Source organism: Somniosus microcephalus, chromosome 22, assembly GCF_052327205.1.
Source record: "Somniosus microcephalus isolate GS21.2 chromosome 22, FLI_Smic_1.0, whole genome shotgun sequence".
NCBI classification, from domain to species: Eukaryota; Metazoa; Chordata; class Chondrichthyes; order Squaliformes; family Somniosidae; genus Somniosus; species Somniosus microcephalus.
This window is the reverse complement of record NC_141008.1, coordinates 28,867,938-28,890,075: the sequence shown is the minus strand read 5'-3', so window position 1 is coordinate 28,890,075 and position 22,138 is coordinate 28,867,938. Positions and strand designations below refer to the sequence as shown.

The 22,138-nt window shown below is 45.0% G+C and overlaps 1 protein-coding gene across 3 annotated transcripts in view; it reads left to right on the top strand.

Annotated features, from left to right (window-relative positions):
* The window catches only part of baz1b (bromodomain adjacent to zinc finger domain, 1B), an 83,066-nt gene that overhangs the window by 34,842 nt on the left and 26,086 nt on the right, over positions 1-22,138 (top strand). For all 3 annotated transcript variants that reach the window (XM_085964339.1, XM_085964338.1, XM_085964337.1), the window contains 5 exons: positions 5,240-7,179; positions 8,283-8,410; positions 12,865-12,982; positions 14,409-14,507; positions 16,941-17,118. In XM_085964339.1, coding sequence (XP_085820465.1) covers positions 5,240-7,179; positions 8,283-8,410; positions 12,865-12,982; positions 14,409-14,507; positions 16,941-17,118 — 2,463 coding nt within the window. The remainder of the gene's footprint in view (positions 1-5,239; positions 7,180-8,282; positions 8,411-12,864; positions 12,983-14,408; positions 14,508-16,940; positions 17,119-22,138) is intronic.

The following is a 22,138-nucleotide window of genomic DNA, read 5'->3' as shown; positions in this document are numbered from 1 at the left end:
CCTTCCCTTAACAAATCCATGCTGACTGTCCCTGATTAATCCGTGTCTTTCTAAATGAAGATTTATTCTGTCCCTCAGAATGTTTTCCAATAATTTTCCCACCACCGAGGTTAGGCTGACTGGCCTGTAATTACTCGGTCTATCCCTTTCTCCCTTTTTAAACAACGGTACCACGTTAGCAGTCCTCCAGTCCTCTGGCACTACACCTGTAGCCGGAGAGGATTGGAAAATGTGGTCAGAGCCTCTGCTATTTCCTATCTTACTTCTCTTAACATTCTGGGATACATTTCATCCGGGCCTGGGGATTTATCCACTTCCAAAGATGCTAAACCCCTTAATACTTCCTCTTTCACTGTTTATTTCATCGAATATTTCACACTCCTCCTCCCTGATTGCAATGTCTGCATCGTCCCTCTCTTTTGTGAAAACAGAGGCAATGTATTCATTAAGAACCATACCCATGTCTTCTGCTTCCACACAGGTTACCTTTATGGTCCCTAATAGGCCCTACTCTTACTTTAGTTATCCTCTTGCTCTTAATGTATTTATAAAACATCTGGGTTTTCCTTGATTTTACTTGCCATATTTTTTCATGCCCTCTCTTTGCTTTCCTATTTTCCTTTTTTAATTTCACTCCTGCACTTTCTATACTCCTCTCGGCTTTCTACAGTATTGAGTCCCTGCATTATCTGTCATAAGCTTCCCTTTTTTTCTTTATCCTACCCTGTATGCCCCTTGACATCCAGGGAGCTCTGGATTTATTAGTCTCACCCTTTTTCTTTAAGCGAACATACTTGCTCTGAACCATGACTATCTGCTCCTTGAATGCCTCCCACTGCTCTGACACTGATTTACCTTCAAGTTTCTGTCTCCGGTCCACTTTGGCTAAATCATCTCTCAGCTTAGTAAAATTAGCTTTTTCCCAATTGAGAACTTTTATTCATGGTTTATCCATGTCCTTTTCCATAACTACCCTAAATCTAACTGAATTATGATCACTACCACCAATATGCTCTCCCACTGATGCCCTTTCCACCTGCCCAGCTTCATTCCCTAAAACTAGATCCAGAATCACGCCCTATCTTGGGCTTGCTACGTACTGGCTAAAAAAGTTCTGAATGCATTTTAAGAATTCTGCTCCCTCTGTGCCTTTCACACTAATTCTATCCCAGTTAATATTAGGGAAGTTGAAATCCCCTACTATTACTGCCCTATTTTTGCACATCTCAGAAATTTGCCTACATACAGGAAACTTTGTGATATCCGGCACCGACGGGACCGAGCTGTTGCTGTCCCATCAAAACTGCCGGACAAACCAGCGCTAATGTTGAAACATACGGAGATTTTGAGCTCCGTATCTGGCAACAAACCCTGTTGCTTGCTTCTAAACAGTCGGCCGTACCTTGCAAGCGTCTCTGTAGCTTAGCAACAGCTTCAGCGAGACCTTGCAGAGCCTGACTGGTGGGGGGAAAAAAAGCAACGAAAAGGAAAAAAACCTAACGAAACGGCTCTTGATTTTTGCCGGTGGCTCGAGCATTCCGGACAGTTAACCTCTGGATAAACCAAAGTTTCCTGTATTTGCTCTTCTATCCCCCTCTGACTGTTCGGAGGTCTATAGTACACTCCCAGCAGTGTGATTGCCCCTTTTTTGTTTTTCAGTTCAACCCATGTGGCCTCATTTGATGATCCTTCTAAGATATCCTCCCTCCTCACAGCTGTAATTGATTCTTTAATCAATATTCCATCCCCCTCTCTCGTCTGAAAACCCTGTAACCAGGAATGTTGAGCTGCCATTCCTGCCCTCCTTTCAGCCATGTCTCAGTAATAGCTATAATATCATACTCCCACGTGTCTATCTGTGCCCTCAGCTCATCTGCTTTATTCCCTAGACTCCTTGCGTTGAAGTATATACCATTTAGCACTGCCAGACTCCCTTGCTGTCTATTTTCTAGCCTTTGTTCCCTCTGCCTACCAAACTCGCTTACTAATTTTCTGCCTTCCATTTCCAGCTTTGCTTCTCTCCCTTCTGAATCCACTCTCTGGTTCCCATCCCCCTGCCAAGCTAGTTTAAACCCGCGCCAACAGCACTAGCAAACCCCGCCGCGAGGATATTGGTTCCGGTCCTATTGAGGTGCAACCCGTTCGGCTTGTATAGGTCCCACCTCCCCCAGAAATGGTCCCAATGCCTCAGGAATCTAAAGCCCTCCCTCCTGCACTATCTCTCCAGCCACGCATTCATCTGCTCTATCCTCCTGTTTCTGTACTCACTAGCACGTGGCACCAGGAGTAATCTGGAGACGACTACCTTTTTGAGGTCCTACTTTTTAATCTCTTTCCTAGCTCCCTAAAATCTGCCTGCAGGACCTCAACCCTCTTTTTACCTATGTCGTTGGTACTGATGTGGACCACGACCTCTGGTTGTTCACCCTCGCCCCTCAGAATGTCCTGCAGCCGTTCAGTGACCCTGGCACCAGGGAGGCAACATAGCATCCTGGAGTCATGTCTGCAGCCGCAGAAACGCCTGTCTATTCCCCAAACTATCAAATCCCCTACCACTATTGCTCTTCCACTCTTCTTCCTTGCCCCCTGTGCAGCTGAGCCACCCATGGTGCTGTGGACTTGGTTCTGGCTGCATGCCCCAGAGAAACCATCGCCTTCCCCAGTATCCAGAACTGAATACTGGTTAGTGAGCGAGATGCACTCAGGGGACTCTTGCACTACCTGCCTGGTCCTCCTTTTCTGTCTGGCAGTCACCCATTCGCTCTCCGCCTGCGCACTCTTAAGTTGTGGGGTGACCACCTGTAGAAACGTGCTATCCAAGTAACTCTCAGCCTAACGGATGCACCGCAGTGACGCCGCTCAAGCTCGAGCTGCTGTAGCTGGCGACACTTCCTGCACACGTGGTCATCCAGGCTGCGAGAAGCGTCCAGGGTTTCCCACATGACACAGGATGTGCAATTTACGGGACTGAGCTGCCCTGCATTGCCTCTATATAAGATACTATGAACTACCTTGACACAAATAAACTTAAAACCTTAACAAAAACCAATCACCAGCTACTCACCAATCAGCTCCCTTTGTGCCGACGTCACTTTTGAATTCTGACGTCACTCCTGTGTTGAGTTCCTCTCGCCGACTCTGTGCCTCTCAAGTCCGCCACTCAGCTCCGGTCCCAGGCCTCCTCCTCCGTGCTCCTTTTATCCTCCTCTTGCCGACTCTGTGCCTCTTGCAGGTCCGTCACTCAGCTCCGCGAAGGCAGCATATAGATGAGGAAGTGGGAGGTGGGGAGAGAAGTTATTGCTAGAAGTGCTATGACGTAAGATTTGCGAGGCAAGATTGCAACCAAGTGATAGCAGTCCCACTGAGTTGGTCAACGGAGGAGAGTCGTTGGACGATGATAGTGTGGTCAGCTGTGTCAAAGGCGACATATAGGTCGTGAAGGGACAGTGCACCGTGGTCACAGTCACCAGGGGATGTTAATTGTGACTTTGGTTGGGGCTGTTTTTGGTGTTGCAGGGACGGAAATCTGTTTGGAGGGATTCAAACAGGGAGTTGTGGGACAGATGGGCATGAATTTGCAAGGCGACAACAGGAAGATTCTAGATTGGGTGGTAGTTTGCAAAGACGGAGGGAGGTTGAATGTTTTTTTTTGAGCAGAGGGGTGATGATGGTGGTTTTGAAAGGGAGGTTGACAGTACTAGAGGAGAGGTAACCATTTCCAATGTCAACTAGCATGGGGACCAGGAAAAGAAGTTGGGTGGTCAGCAGTTCAGTGGGAATGGAGTCAAAGGATCAAGGTTGGTCTTGTGGAGAAGAATGCATGGAGGGAGCATATGGGGAGATGGGAGAGAAACGAAGGCGGGGTGGGGGGAGGTGGGAGCGTGGCGAAGTTTGGCTAGATGGGAAAGCAGGGAGCAACAGATGCAACTGAGTGGATGGTCTCTGTCTTCGTAACAAAAGTCAATGAGCTTCTCTCACTTATTTTTGGAGGCAAAAGTGGGAAGGGGCAGGAGAGTGGGTTTGAAGAAGACAGTGGTAGTGGAGAAAAGAAAAAATGATGATTCTAGAGTAGTGGGTAGCCTTGCAGAGGAGAATGAGACCCCATAACACTTGATGTGCTCCAGCCAGATCTGTTGATGAATGGCTAAACCATTTGAGTGCCAGTTGCACTCCAGTCTGCACACCTTTGACTTGAGCGAGCAAAGATGAGAGTCATACCAAGGGCAATAACACTTTCCCTTTGGAACTATTCCAGAACAAGGAGGACATTGAAGTGATTATTGCACATTTGTAATGTACATTAATTTCAAGCACTTTTAATTGTAACTGGCTGAATTCACGTTGGTGACTTGATGGGCTAGATTTTCGTGGAGCCGTCAGGCGGGGTTTCAGGCGGGAGGGGGGGACATCCTGAATTTGGGGGTCCCGACACCATCCCGCCCAAAACCCCGCCCCACGTAAGTTTCAGGGGCGGCGGGTACCTGCCCCGCACTGGGACCCGCCGAAATCAGGTGGGAAGGGATTAGTGCCAATTAACTGCCTGTTAACAGGTAGTTAACAGGCAGTTTTTAGCCTAATCCCTATTTTGAGGGGTTTTGTGTGGGTTTCCCGACGGCTCCAAACCACGCCAGGTTAGAGCAGGCGGACTGTCGGGTTGAAGGAGTTGGAGGGGTCACGATGTCGGTGCTCAGGTGAGTGATGGGTGCGTGAGTGTAAAGGTAAGTGTGTCTAAAGTGTGTAAAGAACTTTTACTTACCTGTACTTACCTTAACCGCCTTTCTTCCTGTAGCTGTCGGGAGCGCAGCACTCAGCCGGAACTGAAAGCTGAACGGCTGCGATCTGTCAAAAGTGACAGCCTTCAGCTTTGAGTGCCGGTGTGAGTTCTAACTGAGTCTGTGCAGAAGGACTCATGGTAGAACTCGGACTGTCAGTGTTTCACAGCTTCAAACAGCTGTGAAACACTGATATTTCATCTGTCAAGAACTCTTGACAGATGAAATTGCAGTCTGTGACGTCACCTGTTGCCGGGTGGCCCTTAATTGGCCTGGCAATCACGGGAAAATCGCGCGGATTTGCCAGACGTCGAAGTAGGCGGGTCAAAAATCCGAAAGGGGAAGTCCCGCTGCCTTCCCGACAGGTTCGGGAAAATCTACCCCGATGTATCTGCAGTGTATTGTGTAAGATTGGTACCAGTTTTGGGCCCTTGCTAAATACCATTACACTTTTGCATTTGTTTCAGTACATGATTCATAATCCTGTTGTGAATTTGGGGAAAAGAAAAAGAACTGGCTCCCCAGAGGGGAAACTCTCAAAGAAAGCAAAAGGAGATGGAGACCCAAGCAAAGAGAAAAATAAAAAGCGGAAGTATGGAAACAAAGAAAAGATTCCTCTCAGCCCACCTTTGAGTCCGACATTATGGGGTCATGTACACGTGAAAAAGGCCATGAATGGGACGGGAATGGCATACAGACCCAAAAGGTCTCCAGAACAAGAACTGGAAGAAGTAATGAAGATTGTAACACCAACCAAACTGAACACCAACTTCCACATTCCCAAAAAGGGCTCAAATGCTGCTCGGAACTTGAAAAAACTGCAAACTAAGGATAAACTGAACAAAAAGGAGAAATCTAAGAACAAGACTAAGTTGCTTAATGGGCAGAAGTCTCCAGGGAACAGCAAATCTCCAAAAAAGGGCCTGAAAACTCCAAAGATGAAGATGAAACAGATGACACTTTTTGAAATGGCAAAATCGAGCACGTCCAAGACAGGAAAGACGCAGAAGGGTGTTGGAGGGACATCAAGATCTGTGACTAAACCTCAGAAATACTTGCCACCTTTGGCTTTACAATTCCTTCGCTATTACAAAGAAAACAAAGGAAAGGAGGAGAAAAAGGGTGCAGTGTCTTCATTCATCACTAGGGTGGCCAAAGTGCTTTCTGCTGAAGATCGTGCTCGCCTACCGGAGGAAGTTGGTGATCTTGTGCAGAAACGTTACGAGATACTGGAGCACAAGAGGAAGTGGGCATTGATGACCCTGGAAGAACGAGCAGATTATCACAAGAAAAAGCGTGAAGAGCTAAAGGAAAAACTGAAGGAAAAGGCCAAAGAGCGGCGAGAGAAGGAGATGCAATTAAAACTGGAAAAGCAGAAGAGATTCGAAGATCAGGCTCTTGTAGGAAAAAGCTTGCCTGCGCTAAAACTGGTCGACACGCCTGAAGGGCTCCCCAACACACTTTTTGGTGATGTTGCTATGGTGGTTGAGTTTCTCAGCTGTTATGCTGGTCTGCTAATGCCAGATGACCAGTATCCAATCACAGCAGTCTCCTTGATGGAAGCACTGACTTCAGAAAAAGGAGGTTTCCTGTATTTGAACAGAGTGTTATTGATCCTCCTTCAGACTTTGCTCCAAGATGAAATCGCAGAAGACTACAGAGAACTGGGGATGAAGCTTTCTGAAATTCCTCTCACCTTGCACTCTGCTTCAGAGCTGGTTCGGCTCTGCATGCGCAAATCCGATGTACAGAACGAAAGCGAGACGTCCGAAACGAATGATGACAGCAAAGATTGTGTGGGGTTTGAAGACAACGAAGTTGCAGATGAATTCCTCGATAAGCTGGAAACTGCTGAGTTCTTTGAACTGACGCCGGAAGAGAAAGTGAAGATTCTGTCGGCGCTCTGCCATCGTATTCTGATGACCTATTCAGTTCAGGATCACATGGAGGAGTCGCAGCATACGTCTGCAGAGCTGTGGAAGGAGAGGCTGGCCATGCAAAAAGAGGAGAATGACCGGAAAAAGGCAGAAAAACTGAAGAAAAAAGAAATGGAGGCAAAAAAGAAAGAGCCAGAAAGCATCAAAATGGGTGACAAGAAAAAGTCAGAGAAGAAGAAGGAATTTGATAAACTTGAAGTGGACAAAGGTGGAGATGAACTGTTAACGGATGTCAATGGCAGTGAAGATCTCATCAGTGCCATTAAAAGCAGACGGCTGATGGCAATGCAGGCAAAAAAGGAGAAAGAAGAGCGGGAAAAACAGGAAAAAGAAAGGATGGAGAAAGAGGTGGAGGAGGAGAAGATTCGCAAGCACAAAGCAGCAGCCGAGAAGGCTTTCCAGGAGGGAATTGCAAAATCCAAACTCGTCCTACACCGATCACCATTGGGCACAGACCGCAACCACAACAGGTATGTGTGGTTACCCCTTTCAAAAGACGTGTTTTGTCCCTTTCATTTGGCTTCTCACAGGACAATGCAACATCTTTTGGTGAGGAGCAGTTGACCTTTTTGGGTCTCTGCAAATAATAAGTTAATTGCAAGGAGGGACCCAAGAGAAGCCCTTTCTGTTCAGCCTGTCTCTGGTTGCGAACTTTTCACTGGGGTGGAGAGCAATCATTGGCACAAATCCTTATACTGTTGTCTAATGGAAAAAGAAAAGCTAGTGGGCTACTGAACATGTAAGGTTTCTCGACTCGGCAAAATGTTAACTCGGGGCATGGATTAGACAGGCGCTATGTGGACGACCAACCATCTGACCCACTGCGCGAGGGCGAATTTAATTCTTGGGCCTCATGCATGCTTGCAGCGAGTCTCTTGCTCGAACCTGGCAGGATCCTCTACCTGACTGGCAGGTGGGAGCACGAATTTGGGTTACAGGAGGCCGCCACTGAGGACCGGAAGGAGTGGCCCTCGATGGGAGGGGCGGGATTAGTGGCCGGTGAGGGAGGAAGCCTGGCGCAGAGAAGGCCCAAGGTTTCCTTGTGAGGCATAGAGAAGCACTCCTGGAAACACACGCACAAATTGTAAATGTATTTTTTTGTGTTCTGGTCCTGGATCCACTGCTGCCAGGTTAGCCTGGCGGGGAAGCCTTGACTCTTGCCCTGCTCACGCCAGCAGTTAAAATTACAGTCAGGCCCTGATGGTCTGTTCAGAGCCTTCAGCTCTAATGAAAATGTATTGTACAGGAGGAGGGCTTGTAGCAGTTATATTGCACTTTGGGAACTGGAGTAGCTTCAAAATCGAGTACCCACTCTGGAAGTTGAGGTAAAGGAATGTTCTGGTTTAATTCCTGGATTATACACCCAAATTATGTTGTGCAGTGGCTTGTGCGATGCTTAATGCTCTGTATTCAACTGCAGTGAAAGGTTATTAAAAGGTTTAGCTATAACCTTTGAAGAAACCTTTCAGGCTAAAGTATTGCTATAGTGGAAATGTGTTGGAACAAAATCCTGGATGTGGAGTCCTGTAGTGGCTTGCCTCCATCTGAACAGGCTTGTGATTTTTCTCTTCAGGTTCTGGCTGTTTTCTGATCTGGTACCTGGTCTGTATGTAGAGAAGGGTTGGGTCCATGACAGCATTGATTACAGCTTTATCCTTCCTGAGGAGTACACAAACCATGAAGAATATCAAGACTCCAAAAGTAAGACTACAATCTTTATTTGTTTAACCTTCATGTAAAAATTCAGCCAGCAGCTGCAGAAATTGAGGAACACTGCTAAAGGAAAGTGCCCTGTACTGTACTCGTAAGGCCAGTAGTCAAGAAGCCATTGCCTTAAGCTGACTAAGAATGTTAGTTGTCCTGATGGTCTAAGGATTAAAGGTCCTGGATAGTTTTATACTGAGCAATTCAGACCTGTAGCTCCTATGTTGGGTGCTAAAACTACTCTCGGCACCCATGGGAGAGAGGGGAAATGGGCTGCTCCTGATTACTGTCCTGTGATCCATGCTGGAAAGTGTAGGTGTGGGCATCAGATGAGAACATGATAATCCTTGGCTGTGATGGCCATCCGGGTTTCATAGCTTGCTAACACTCAGTAAAGATTCACACAAAGAATGTCACTAGTGCAGGGTACTGAGGGGACTACCAGTGCAAGTGAAATCATATCCTAACATGGATTGATGGCTTCATGGGCAGAGGAGGAAAGATTATGGGAGTGCTAAAGAGAGAGATTTGAAATGTTTGTGTAAGCTGCAAAGGCAGTTTGAACACATGCAGTTGTTTTGGGAAAGATTCTATAACTTGTGTGTCAGTAACTTTTCCTAGTAACTGGGGCAGTGGTATGGACGAGCAGTAGTGAAACTGTATAGGAAGTAGAGAAGGCTTCAGCCTCTCAACCTGCCAGTCATATTTTTGTGCTGACTTTGGTGTCTGCTTGACCTCTGTTTATTTACATCAAATCCTTGTGGAGAAAGCAGGCTGGTATGGGATAGAGCTGTAACGGGAGGATTTTGCAGGTGGAGTTTACAGGGCAAGCGACCCGAGATGTTGGCCTTTACAATTCTATGCACGCTCCTTCATTTAGGAGACATTATCACTGGCTTGGTACAGCTACAGCATTTATTTCTTTTTGAGGCTGCCTCTAATTCCACATGGCTGCGCCAACATTAGTAAGAAAATGGCTAAATTCTGGTCTCCCTCCTCTACCTCGTGTGATCATTTGTTTTCTTGGCTTGAATGATTTCTAAAAGTTTTTTTCAAACTCTTAATTCAAAAGGTTGATAGATTAAAATTACATTAAAAAAATGTAATCACTCATTCCTAGTCCTACACCGTGATCAGGGGTCTGTAATCAAATCTCCGTCTGATCCACCTGTGCAGTGACCTCAGGAAAATGGTGCAGTTAGCACCTGTGGGATAAAAGAAAGACTTGCATTTATATAGCGCCTTTCATGGCCATCAGACATCCCAAAGTGCTTTACAGCCAATTAACTACTTTTGAAGTGTTGTCACTTGTAATGCAGGAAAGCACTTTACATGGGAAAATTCACAGAATCATAGAATGGTTACAGCACAGAAGGAGACTATTCGGCCTGTCGAGCCCGTGCTGGCTCTCTGCAAGAGCACTTCAGCTAGTCCCACTCCCCCGCTCTTTCCCCTTAGCCCTGCAATTTCTTTTCCTTCAGGTACTTATCCAATTCCCTTTTGAAAGCTATGATTGAGTCTGCCTCCACCACCCTTTCAGGCAGTGCATTCCAGATCACAACCACTCGCTGCGTAAAAAAGTTTTTCCTCATGTCGCCTTTGGTTCTTCTGCCAATCACCTTAAATCTGTGTTCTCTGGTTCTCGACCCTTCCGCCAATGGGAACAGTTTCCCTCTATATACTCTGTCTAGACCCCTCATGATTTTTGAACATCTTTATCAAATCTCCCCTCAATCTTCTCTGCTCTAAGGAGAACAACCCCAGCTTCACCAGTCTATCCACGTAACTGAAGTCTCTCATCCCTGGAACCATTCTCGTAAAGCTTTTCTGCACCCTCTCTAAGGCCTTCACATCCTTCCTAAAGTGCAGTGCCCAGAATTGGACACAATGCCGCAGTTGACACAATGCTGCAGTTGAGGTCGAACCAGAGTTTGATAAAGGTTCACCATAACTTCCTTGCTTTTGTATTCTGTGCCTCTGTTTATGAAGCCCAGGATCCCGTAAGCTTTTTTAACCACTTTCTAAACCTGTCCTGCCACCTTCAACGATTTGTGCACATACACCCCCAGGTCTCTCTGTTCATTCACCCCTTGTACCCTTTAGTTTATATTGCCTCTCCTTGTTCTTCCTACCAAAATGTATCACTTTGCACTTTTCTGCATTAAATTACCTTTCCTTCAAATCTGTGAACACTTTACCCCTCCAAGAGAAATGCACAGCATATTTCCTTGTCAATGAGGACAATAACACTGCATGGCTAGGAGCCACTTTGGCTGCCTCTGTATACTATCTCCCCTCCATCACTGCTGAGCTGATTGAGCTCTCATGGTGAAACCTTAAAGGTCTGCTTTGCGATACTGCCACGTTCTAGTTTCAGGCTCTGTCAGCTCCTCAGCAACAAAGATCATTTGTGAAACAGACTTTTAAGGCACTGACTCCAATTTTAATGATTAAACCTATCTATGTGTAGAAAGTGGCCTGCATGCTGCATTGTCCTCTTTAAAGCCAAGGATTTCCTGGTTTTTGCAGGGACGAAACAGGCCATTGAAGTAATTAAGGAACTCTATTCTAAATGACTAGATTGTTGCTTCTACAGATTCAGTTGGAAGAGCTTCAGTTCACTCGGCGTTCTCGCGCCACTACTGATTGTCAGACCAACCAATGCCAGTATCCACAGCTAGGAGGGCTGAGTTCAGAAATATTTGAGAGCCATTGCATTGAGCATTTGAACACCGTTTTAGCACGATGGAGTGGGTGGCATACAGACTCTATTGGCTTACCACTGTTTCGAATTTCAGCAGCACAACTGAAGAATGGTGCAGGCTAAGGAGCTTATTGCTTGGGGTGGGGGCTAAAAATATTTCCTGGGGCATTTGCACACTTCGTGGCGCCATGTTGAATGCAGAAGATTCCTGCCCTTGGGAGATCAAGGAGGAGAGGAAATTGGACAAGCTGGTGCGTGTGTCCCTGTAGATTGATAATATGCCAGGAGACTGACTGATGCAATGGGATAGACACTCTGGGAGTTGTGTTCAAATCCAGCCCAGACTATTGGAATCAAAAATCCTCCTCTCTCATTTGGGTAGTGTCAATCCAATTCCTAGTTTGGCACTACAGGAAACTTCGCGATATCCGGCACCGACGGGACCGGCGTGATGCCGATCTATGAAAACTTCCTGACAGACCAGCGCTAATGTTGAAGCATACGGAGGTTTTCATCGCCGCATCTGACAACAAACGCTGTTGCTTAGCAACAGCTTGTAAACAGTCGGCCCGTACCTTGGAAGCGTCTCTGTAGCTTAGCAACCGCTTCAGAGAGGCTTTCCAGAGACTGACTGTTTTTATAAAAAAATAAAAAAATAAAAATGCTAGGAGAAGAAAAAAAAAAGAAATAAAAACCTAACAAAACGGCTGCTGATTTCTGCCATTAGATCGAGGTTTCTGGCCGTACAACCTCCGGATAAACCAAAGTTTCCTGTAATTGGCAATCTCACTCTGGAGGACCAAGGGATGGCTGATGTGAGAAATGGAAAACATCACACTTTTCTCTGCATCTAACCATGTTGTAGCTGAAATGGGAAACGGTTCTGTTCTCCAATACTGATGTTCCTCATGCTAAAGAGCACAAACAAAAAGACTACGTTATTTTTTTTTATTTTTTTAAGTACAGGTAGACTATCCTTTATCCGAACTTCTGAAAACCTCTAAAAACCGAAAGTTTTTTTGTTCAGCGTAAGTCGTGCGCACGACATGACCAGAGTGGCGCACGACTTACGCTGAGCAGGGCAGAGGGTCACAGAGTTCCCTCCTGGGTAGGAGATTGCAGGCCGAGCCAGGCAGTGTGAAGGAGGTACCGGGAGAGTGAGCCCAACAATACAGCGGCCTGTCCGATAGCTGCAGCGGCCCGTCCGATATTCTTTTCACCACCCCCCCCCCCAACCTGAACCGCGGCCCGTCCGATATTCTTTTCTCCCCCCCCCCCCCCCGACCTGATTTGTGGGCCAGCTTAGTAGGAGTCAGCCGATATCCAGCTTTCCAGAGAAGCAGGAAGGGGAATGAGACACGGAACAGTCGCAAGAGGTAGCCTGAACTTTTACAATTTATATTAAATACAAATTTCCCAGTCTTATAATAATACCTTCTGAAATCCGAAAAATTCCAAAAACCGGAACTCAGCTGGTCCCAAGGCTTTCGGATAAGGGATAGTGTACCTGTAATAGACTTTCATTAACAACATTTCTTTGTGGGAAGGAAGCTGAGACAGAATCAGTTTATGATGGGCAGTAGATTTATGATTTTCTTTGATTGTGTAATTATGTTTAGGTTATTAGGTTAAAAATGCTGATATTTTCAGATGATGTATCTTAGCTAACGGCTGATTATTAATATTCTGAAATTAAGGTAGGTAAATGTCCGTTACTTGTAACTTACTGAATATGTTTATCTTTTAGGTAATGATGACAACAGCATTGCTGAGAGCAGCTTAAATGACAGTGGCCACCAGGGGTCCTCCCATACCGCAGAAGTTTGCATTGAAACCACTGTACCTAAACAAGGACAGAACCTATGGTACCTTCTGGTTTTACACCTCACTGTATTTACTCCTAGCGGTTTCGATGCTCAACGATGTCGGGATTTGTAGCTAAGTGAACAGTTTCAGAAACTTGCTCAAAATCTGGTAGTTTTAAATCTAAATATTGTCCTTTTTTTTTTTAAAAGACTAGTGTGGTTATTACTACACCATAAATACACCTTGTGACAAGTGGGAGGTGAGTGTGTTGGGATTCTGAACACTGGGGCAACACTTGGCTTCAGTTTACCTAGATACTGGGTGAGAACTGGATCCGGCTCGAATGTGGCGCTCTTCCACGGTCAAATAACGTACTACACTCACTGTCTAGGCTCCTACATGAATGGAGGAATGGAACCCTAAATCACCACCTTCAGAGCGGAGGACATTGCTGCCAAAAAAACTCAACATAAATTTGTTGTCTCAGGAACTTTGTTGTTCCACTAAATTTGAGCCACGTTTCATACATCCTTCTGGAGTTTATGAAACTTGGAGTCATGTTGTAGCATCCCATTTAGAGAAAAGATCCAACACCGGTTTGTGATGGAGCAGAGCTAAAAGGATATTGTTAGACCTTCTGTACCAGAAGTGGGTTGTTTTTCTGTAAAGGGTGAAGGGATGCTCATTAAACCACTTTAAATAAATTTTGTTCCTAGACTCCCTCATCTGAGTTTAGAATTTCTCCATTGCTGTTTTATCATTTTACTTACTAGTAACAGCCTGTGCATTGTTTCCCAATTGAGATGTGTTAGCAGGCAATCTGCAACAGTATTTTGGGATACAACTGACCCTTTATTTTCCCTGCCTCCTTCCCAATCCTTAGAAGACCTGATCTTCACTTTTCATGGGCCAGTACTGCAAATGACCATGTCATCAGACTGCTTGAAGTACTTTTCTAAATCAAACCCTTTACAGGAAACTTTCTGATATCCGGCACTGACGGGACCGAGCTGGTGCCGTAACATCAAAAGTGCCAGACATACCAGAGTTAATGTTTAAACATACGGAACTGAGAAGCTCCGTGTGAATCAACAAACCCGCGTCAAAACAGTCAGCTGCAGCTGCAAGTGTCTGTAGCTGAAGCTGTTGCTATAGCTACAGACCTTGCAGTGCTTGACTGGTGGGGGGGGGGGGGGAAAAGCAACGAGAACTAAAAAAACATATAGAAAACGGCTCCTGATTTTTGCCGTTAGATCAAGTATTCCAGACATATAACCTCCGGATAAACCAAAGTTTCCTGTATTTTGTTGCAGTATTTTGATTGCTTTTTGTATGGTTATTATAGTCTTGTCAACTTTCTCCTAGGGGTTTTGAGTATTCTGCTATTTTCTGTTCAGGTATTGGCTCACCATTTCTGATGTGTATATGCTTGCTTTTTTCCTCCTCTGGAACTATTGATCAGTAGTGTTACCGATTTATCCACAGGTTTGTGTGTGACACCCAGAAGGAGCTGGACGAGCTCATGAACTGTCTTCATCTTCAAGGTGCCAGAGAGAGTGCGCTCAGAGAGCGTCTTCAGAAAAAGTAAGTCCTCTTCAAAGTTCCATAAATCGGGTTTGATTAGCTAGGTATATAAAAAGATGGACACAATTCCCCCTTAAGGGCAGAATCAAGCCACTGTACTTGGCATTTATGCACTTGATTTCTTTCTTTAAACTGAACTGGGATTGCTAACTGGTCTGGCTGAGACTTTAAATGCTACTGGCAATTGGTATCTTCTTTAATGTTGTGTGCAGAGGAAAGGTAAAGCCCAAACTGGGATATAATAAAATCCTTTTAATGGATACTCTCCTATCGAACATCACTGTTCTCCTTACTCGGGAACTCCAGAGCTGCTGTATGTGAAGTACCTGTTGTGTCCATGACTGTAGCTTTTTAAAGCTTTTCCCTCCCTATCTTCTGCTGAAGACACATGCCTCATGCTGGGTTATGTTCCACGGATATCAAGCACTTCCAGTGCACCACCACGTAGCTGCTATTCGCTTGGCGGCAGCAGCAGTCTACGTAACCGAGAAAAGGCGTCCGTACCAGCTGAGCCCATTACCCTCTCGCTCATGTGGGACTGAGTGATTGGGAAGGGGAATTTTAGCTTATTTCCCCACCCAGATCAGCTAAAGCCAATGTTGGCACCCCAACAGCTGCTCTGGCTAACATCAGCTAACTGGACACAGACTCTGAATCAAATCTAGGGCCTTCCTGTTCTGCGTGGTTTAGTGTTATGCTCTCTTTGCCAGCGGAGTATGGGGAAGTTGGCTACGTACCATTAACCAGCAAGTTTAAGCTTTAAACTACCATGGTATTGCATTACTGTAACTACTGAATAAAGGTCTGTGATTAAATACATGCCTTGGATTTGCAGGTTTTTATATATGTGAGGTATGTGCTACTATTTGGTCTCAAGAGATCTTGTTTCTATAATTGGCCATCCCAGGCCTTTGTTGAAATGCTGTAGATCAGTATGTGAAGCAGAGGTTGAACTTTATGTAATGTTATTGAAAAATATTCCCTGACCGGGCAAAGTAATTCCATACTTCAGGTGTATAATCTTTGTAACCAGAATCTTTAAAGCTGCACTGTTGAATATAGAGCACGGTTAAACAAACAATGAGATTTCCCCTATTATCATTCAGTTGCAGGGACCAATTATGTTTTCTTATTCTTTCTGTCTAATAGGCTGGGCTGTACCTATCAACTATCATACTCTATTTTTGATGTGCTAACCCCTGGTTCAAGCTTTTGAGTTCAGTAGGATTCAGTTTGTGGGGGGATGAATTGTATTTTCAGTTTTCCACACAGTAATGATTTAACTCATTTGGAAAGAGAAGCTGCTGCTAGGCGATAACTACTTTCTCAGGTTGTTGCAGATTGTAATATCCTTCCCTGAAGCTCCGGCCCTCCCATTTGGCCCTGATTTGTTGTGCAATGATTTGCAAAGGCAATAGTGGGAGAAGACATTAAATTGCTGACAATCTTGCCATGTTTAAGAACATGGCACCCACTTTGCATCAGTCTGTGCAGGCTTTAAAAATGAGATCACTGACTGATGGCTGGGTTAAGTGTACTGTCCAGAGGACTGAACCATATGGACCCAAATTGTAGGGCTTAATCATTGCTGAGTCAGCGGATCTCATTTGGGGAATTAACATTGACCTTGAATCCCTGGGGTATGGAGTGGAAAAATGAGTTGCTTCCTGCACCTGATTGCTAACCATTGATCCTTGAAGGAAGCTTGTACATGTATATGGACATCAGATGAAGACAGGAATAGGATCAGCTCGGATCCCTAGCCCATGGTCAGATGCGAGTTTTTAGTGTGATGTGTGATTGCCTGGGTTTAAATTGATAAATCCAGTCATATCACTCTTCGGGCGGGGGGGGGGGCGGGTAGTGCTTAAGTATTCGCTTGCCGAAGACACTGACTTCTGCTGGGGATGTGGTTTCACAAGGCCAGGTGCTTTCAATTACTTTGGACAAATGGCCACTCGTGTGAGGCTACTTGTTGAGTATTAGTAGGTATTTGATTTTTTTTGCGGGAGGAGAAAGGGCCATCAGAGCTGAGCCCAATCCTGTCCTCGTCTACATGCACGCACTTTCCAGAATAGGTCACTGTTGCAATCCGGGGAGGAACACCAGCTGATTTAATTTCTTCATATTCCTAGTAAAAGGGGTTCTGAGGATAACTGTAATCCCCTCATAATATGCTGCCCTGACTGCAATTCGTTATTGCAGAAAATAAACTAGTGTTTCATATTTGAACTATAAATGTTCTGTACATTTAAACATCACCTGTATGTGCTGATTTTATAATGATTTGACAATGTGAAACTGTTCATCAACAAAACAATCCTTTGTGTTGATTTAGGAGGTATTATGGTTCATTGGCTGGAAAATATAGTCTATGTTGCATAATTGGCTTAATAAATGTTACAATTTTTAAAAAGCAACTTCTATTTGTAGGTATAATGATATCCTTCACTCACTCCACTTTGCACGGAAACCAAACCTTGGCCTCAAGACCTGTGATGGCCATCAGGAGCTGCTCAACTACCTGCGAACAGACCTGATTGAGGTGGCAACCCGGCTGCAAAAGGGAGGGCTGGGCTACATGGACAAATGTGATGAGTTTGAGGAGAGGGTGAGTAACCACACAGGCATACTAGTATCCGCAGCAAAGAGGTACTTGTATGGCTGCCAGCTGTAGTGCAAACAGGATGTTAGCACAGTGTTTCTTTGTTAATAAACAGTCATTCAAGATCTATGAATTGATTCCTAGCAAAGCAGAGCTAATAAAATCACTGCTTCCTCTTAGTTTAATGTCAAAATGAGGGTTTGGCTTAACGCCATTTGTTTTCTTTGTTCCACTAAAAGGGGACAGACTAAAAATCATGGGTCCCAGCCCAGCGAAGCGCAGTTGTTCCAAACCAATGTTGTGCAGATATTTTGGATTTGCACTCCACATTAAGAACATATCATTAGGCTTTAAAAGAGCAACTTGTATTTATCCTTTAAAAATGCCTTTCTCAACTGCGATTATAAACTCTTGTTCAACCTCCCCACACAAATAGGATTGTTTCCATCATCCCTCCAAGGATGATGTCAGGAGCAAGATTCAGTTAACCAGGAAGATTATGGAAAGTACAGGAGGGTATTAGAAAATTAACACAGGAGGCAAAGAGCGGTTACAAGAAAAGATTAGCCGGCAACATTAAAGTGAATCCTAAAATATTTTAGAAACATAGTGAAAGTGGTTAGCTAGGGAAAAAGTTGGGCCTATTAAGGACCCAAAGGGAAATCCTCATGTAGAGGCAGAGGACATGGTTAATGTACTAAATGAGTGCTTTGCATCTGCCTTCACAAAGGAAGTGGATGATGTGAAGGTTACACTAAAAGAGGAGAGGGAAGTTATGGACAGGACAGTAATAGGTAGGGAAGATGTACTAAAAAGATTATCATTACTGAAGGTTGGAAAGTCACCCACTCCAGATGGAATACATCCTAGGTTGCTGAAAGAAGCAATGGTAGAAATAACCAAGGCATTGATCACAATCTTTCAATCCTTATTGGATACAGGAGTAGTGCTGGAGGACTGGAGAGTCACTAATGTTATGCCACTATTCAAGGAAGAGGAGAGGGATAAACCAGGAAACTACAGGCCAGTCAGCCTAACATCAATGGTAGAGAAATTATTGGAAACTATTATAGGGGACAAAATAAACTTACATTTGGAAAGGCACGGGTTAATCAAGGAGAGCCAGCATCGATTTGTTAAAGGCAAGTCGTGACTGACTAACTTGATTAAATTCTTTGATGTAACAGAGATGGTTGATCAAAGTTAGAGCAGTAGATGTATATATGGACTTTTGGGTGCTTATTAAGAAGTTAGAAGCCCATGGAATTAAGGGGAATCTGGCGGTATGGATACAAAATTGGCTCAGTGATGGGAAGCAAAGGGTGGTGGTGGATGGATGTTTCTCAGATTGGGAGATGGTTTGTAATGGTGTTCCCCAGGGGTCAGTTTTGGGCCTGTTACTCTTGCCAATTTTTATAAATGACCTACACTGAGGTGTAGGGAGCAGCAATATAAAGTTTGTAGATGATGTGAAACTTGGCAAAGTAGTAGATCATGATGATAGTTATAGACTTCAGGATAACATGGGCAGGATGGTGAAATGGGCAGAAGCATGGCAGGTGGAGTTCATTGCAGAGAAGTGTGAAGTGATGCACTTTGGGAGGACTAATATGGAAAAACAGTACACTATAAATGACTTGATTTTGAAAAGTGTAGATGAGCAGAGAGAGACCTTGGTGTCCATACAGACACAAATCCTTAAAGGTGGCAGGGCAAGTTGATAAGGTGGTTAAAAGCATATGGGTTACCTGGGTTTATGAATAGAATATAAAAGCAAAGATATCATGCTATCCCAGGTGTCCTGGCCAATATTTATCCCTCAACATAACAAAAACAGTTTACCTGGTCATTATCACATTGCTGTTTGTGGGAGCTTGCTGTGAGTAAATTGGCTGCCGCGTTTCCCACATTACAACAGTGACCACACTCCAAAAGTACATCATTGGCTGTAAAACGCTTTGAGACGTCTGGTGGTTGTGAAAGGCGCCATATAAATTTAAGTCTTATTTATTTTTATGATAGAACTTTATAAATCACTGGTTAGGCCTCAGTTGTAAGATTGTGGACCGTTCTGGGCACCACACTTCAGGAAAGATGTAAAGACCTTAGAAAGGGTGCAGAGGAGGTTTACTAGGATGTTACCAGGGCTGAGGAGAGGTTGGAAAAGTTAGGACTGTTCTCCTTGGAACAGAGAAGGTTAAGAGGTAACCTCGTCGAGGTTTTCAAGATGATGAGAGGTTTTGATAGCGTAGATAGGGAAAAACTCTTCCCTCTGGCGTGTGGATCAATAACCAGAGGTCATAAATTCAAAATATTGGCAAAAGTTATAGAGGGGAGACGAGGAGACATTTTTTCTCTAAGTTGCTGGGATCTGGAACGCTCTACCTGAGAGTGGTGGAAGTTGATTCCATAAATAATTTTAAAAGGGAGTTGGACAGGTACTTGAGGAACTTGCAGGGTTACGGACACAGCGAGGATGTGGGACTACGCACGACTGCTCTTTCAAAGAATGGCCTCCTTCTGTGCTGTAACTTTCTATGATTCTTGATAAATGCCCAAGGATGCTGCCTCCAAAAAGTCTGTGTCCTGTGTGGATAGGCGATCTTAGTTCTCTTCCTGTTGGCAGTAGATCACTTTGTTTCACACAAGAACAGTTTCTACTTGTAGCGTTCACTCAGCTGCTGATCTGCTATCATCAGTGGTGACTCTGCCCCTATAACTGGTTTCCAAGTTTGTGACTGAGGTGTGAGCAATTTTATTAGCTCCGTCATTTCAACCGTTGTGCCATTTGAAGTGGCCATTTTGGCTCCAATTTTGGTATTAACCATGGCAGGTTCAGAGCCTTGGCAAGAAGCAGCTCCAGCTCACCCACCAACTTCAGCAGGATGGTGGCTGAGATGCCATTGTGCTGTTCCCTCAGCCACTGAAGGCTTGTCCCAATATATGGTTGTTTTTGTTTTCGGGCCACTGAATGGTGCAGTGGGTTAGATACTGGCCTTTTATCTTTTGGGACCTGGGTTCAAACTTGGCCTGGTCAGATTGAATGTAAAATCCTTTGTTTGTTGCCTATAAATGTTTAGGCAGATCCAGCCAAGTTCTTGTGGACGTGGCTCATAACCCCAAACTGACCCTAATTTGGGGCTTGATTAGAAATCTCATTCCCGATGCCGGGTATGGGAAATGGCAAAATATCGTACGGGTGCGCTTCTGAGGCTGGGACTGAGGCATCTGACCTAGAATGTTGACACCGTGTACCTGAAATGGAAAGTATTTAATTTCTTTGCACCATCATTCCTTACTTTGAGCCCAAAATTAACATCAAAAAGTTATGTGCTGGGGTTAGCACATCAAGTACAGACAGTGTGGTTAGTCGTCTGACCAGAGGAAAACTAAAGTGCCTTCAGAAAGTCAGCTGGGTAAACGGGGTAAAAGCTTATCCTGGCAAGCCACTTGCCAAAGGTCAGGGGAGGAGAGGAAGGACTATCCAAATTGGGTGGGGGGTGGGTGGGGCCTTACTCTTGTTTGGCACTCCAAATGTGGGAGAGCTTATTCTTTGGCACTTTCCAAATGTCACAGTAGAGAGAGCTTCTGCAGCATCCCTCCCTTTCCCTCGCCCACCAAGCTATGGTTTTCCCCCTGCCCTAATTCTGAACTCTCGTCTTTCTCTAGTATTTCTCCCATCTCCCCTCGAGCTCTCTCCAAGCTCATCTTGACAATGAGACCAACCTCCTACTCTCTTAACTCTCTTCCCACTAAATTGCTGACCACACAAGTTCCCTTTCTGGCCCCCATGCTAGTTGATATTGTAAACGGTTCCCTATCCTTTAGTACTGTCCAGCTCGCTTTCAAATCTGCTGTCATCATCCACCCTCCTTTTTATTAAAAAAAAACTCATCCTTGACCACTTTGTCCTTCCAAACTACCACCTCATCTCCAACCGCCCTTCTACTCTTGTCCTTGAACATGCTGTCACCTCCTCAATCCATGGCCATATTTTCACAACTCTGTATTTGAACCCCTCCTATCAGTTTTCTGCCCCTGCCTCTGTACTGAAATGGCCCTTATCAAAGTCACACATTACATCCTATGTGACTATGACCATGCTGCACTATCCCTCCTTGCCTTTATTGACCTATCTGCAGCCTTTGATATGGTTGACCACACCATCCTACTCCAACACCTCTCTGCCCTCGCCTGGTTCCATTCTTATCTATCCAGTCGTAGCCAGAGAATCATCTGCAATGGCTTCTCTTCCCACATGCACACGGTTACCTCTGGTGTCTGCCAAGGATCCATCCTCGGCCCTCTGCAACATCATCCAAAAACAGATCACATTGCATATGTACACTGATGACACCCAGCTCTGCCTCCCCACCACCTCTCTTGAACCCTCCACTGCCTATGATTTGTCGTGCTGCTTGCCCACCATCCAGTATTGGATGAGCAGAAATTTCCTCCAGTTAAATACAGGAAACTTTCGATTAACCGGAACGCTCTATCCACCAACAAAATTCAGGAGTCGGTTCAGGTAACTTTTTTTTAAACTTTTTTTTACTCCATTTGTTGCTGTGCAAGGATGTAGCTGAAGCTGTTGCTAAGCTACAGAGACGCTTGCAACTTGTGCCGATTGTTTTAAAGCACAGGGTTTGTTGCTTTATACGGAGCTCTGAGCTCCGTCTCTTTTACTATAGCGTTCGGTTATCCGGAATTGTTGATGAACCGGCACCACGTCGGTCCCATCCGTGCCGGATACCAGAAAGTTTCCTGTATTGGGAAGACCAAAGCCATTGTCTTCAGCCTCTGCCGCAAACTCTGTTGTCTAGCCACCAATTCCATCCATCTCCCTGGCCACTGCCTGAGGCTGAATTGAACTAGACTGGTCTCAACCCCTACGTCCTATTTAACCTGGAGCTGAGCTTCCAACCCTATATCCTATCCATTATCAAGATAGCCCCACTTCCAACTCTGTAATATGTCTCCGCCTTTGCTTCAGCCCATCTACTGCTGAAACCCTCATCCTTTGCTA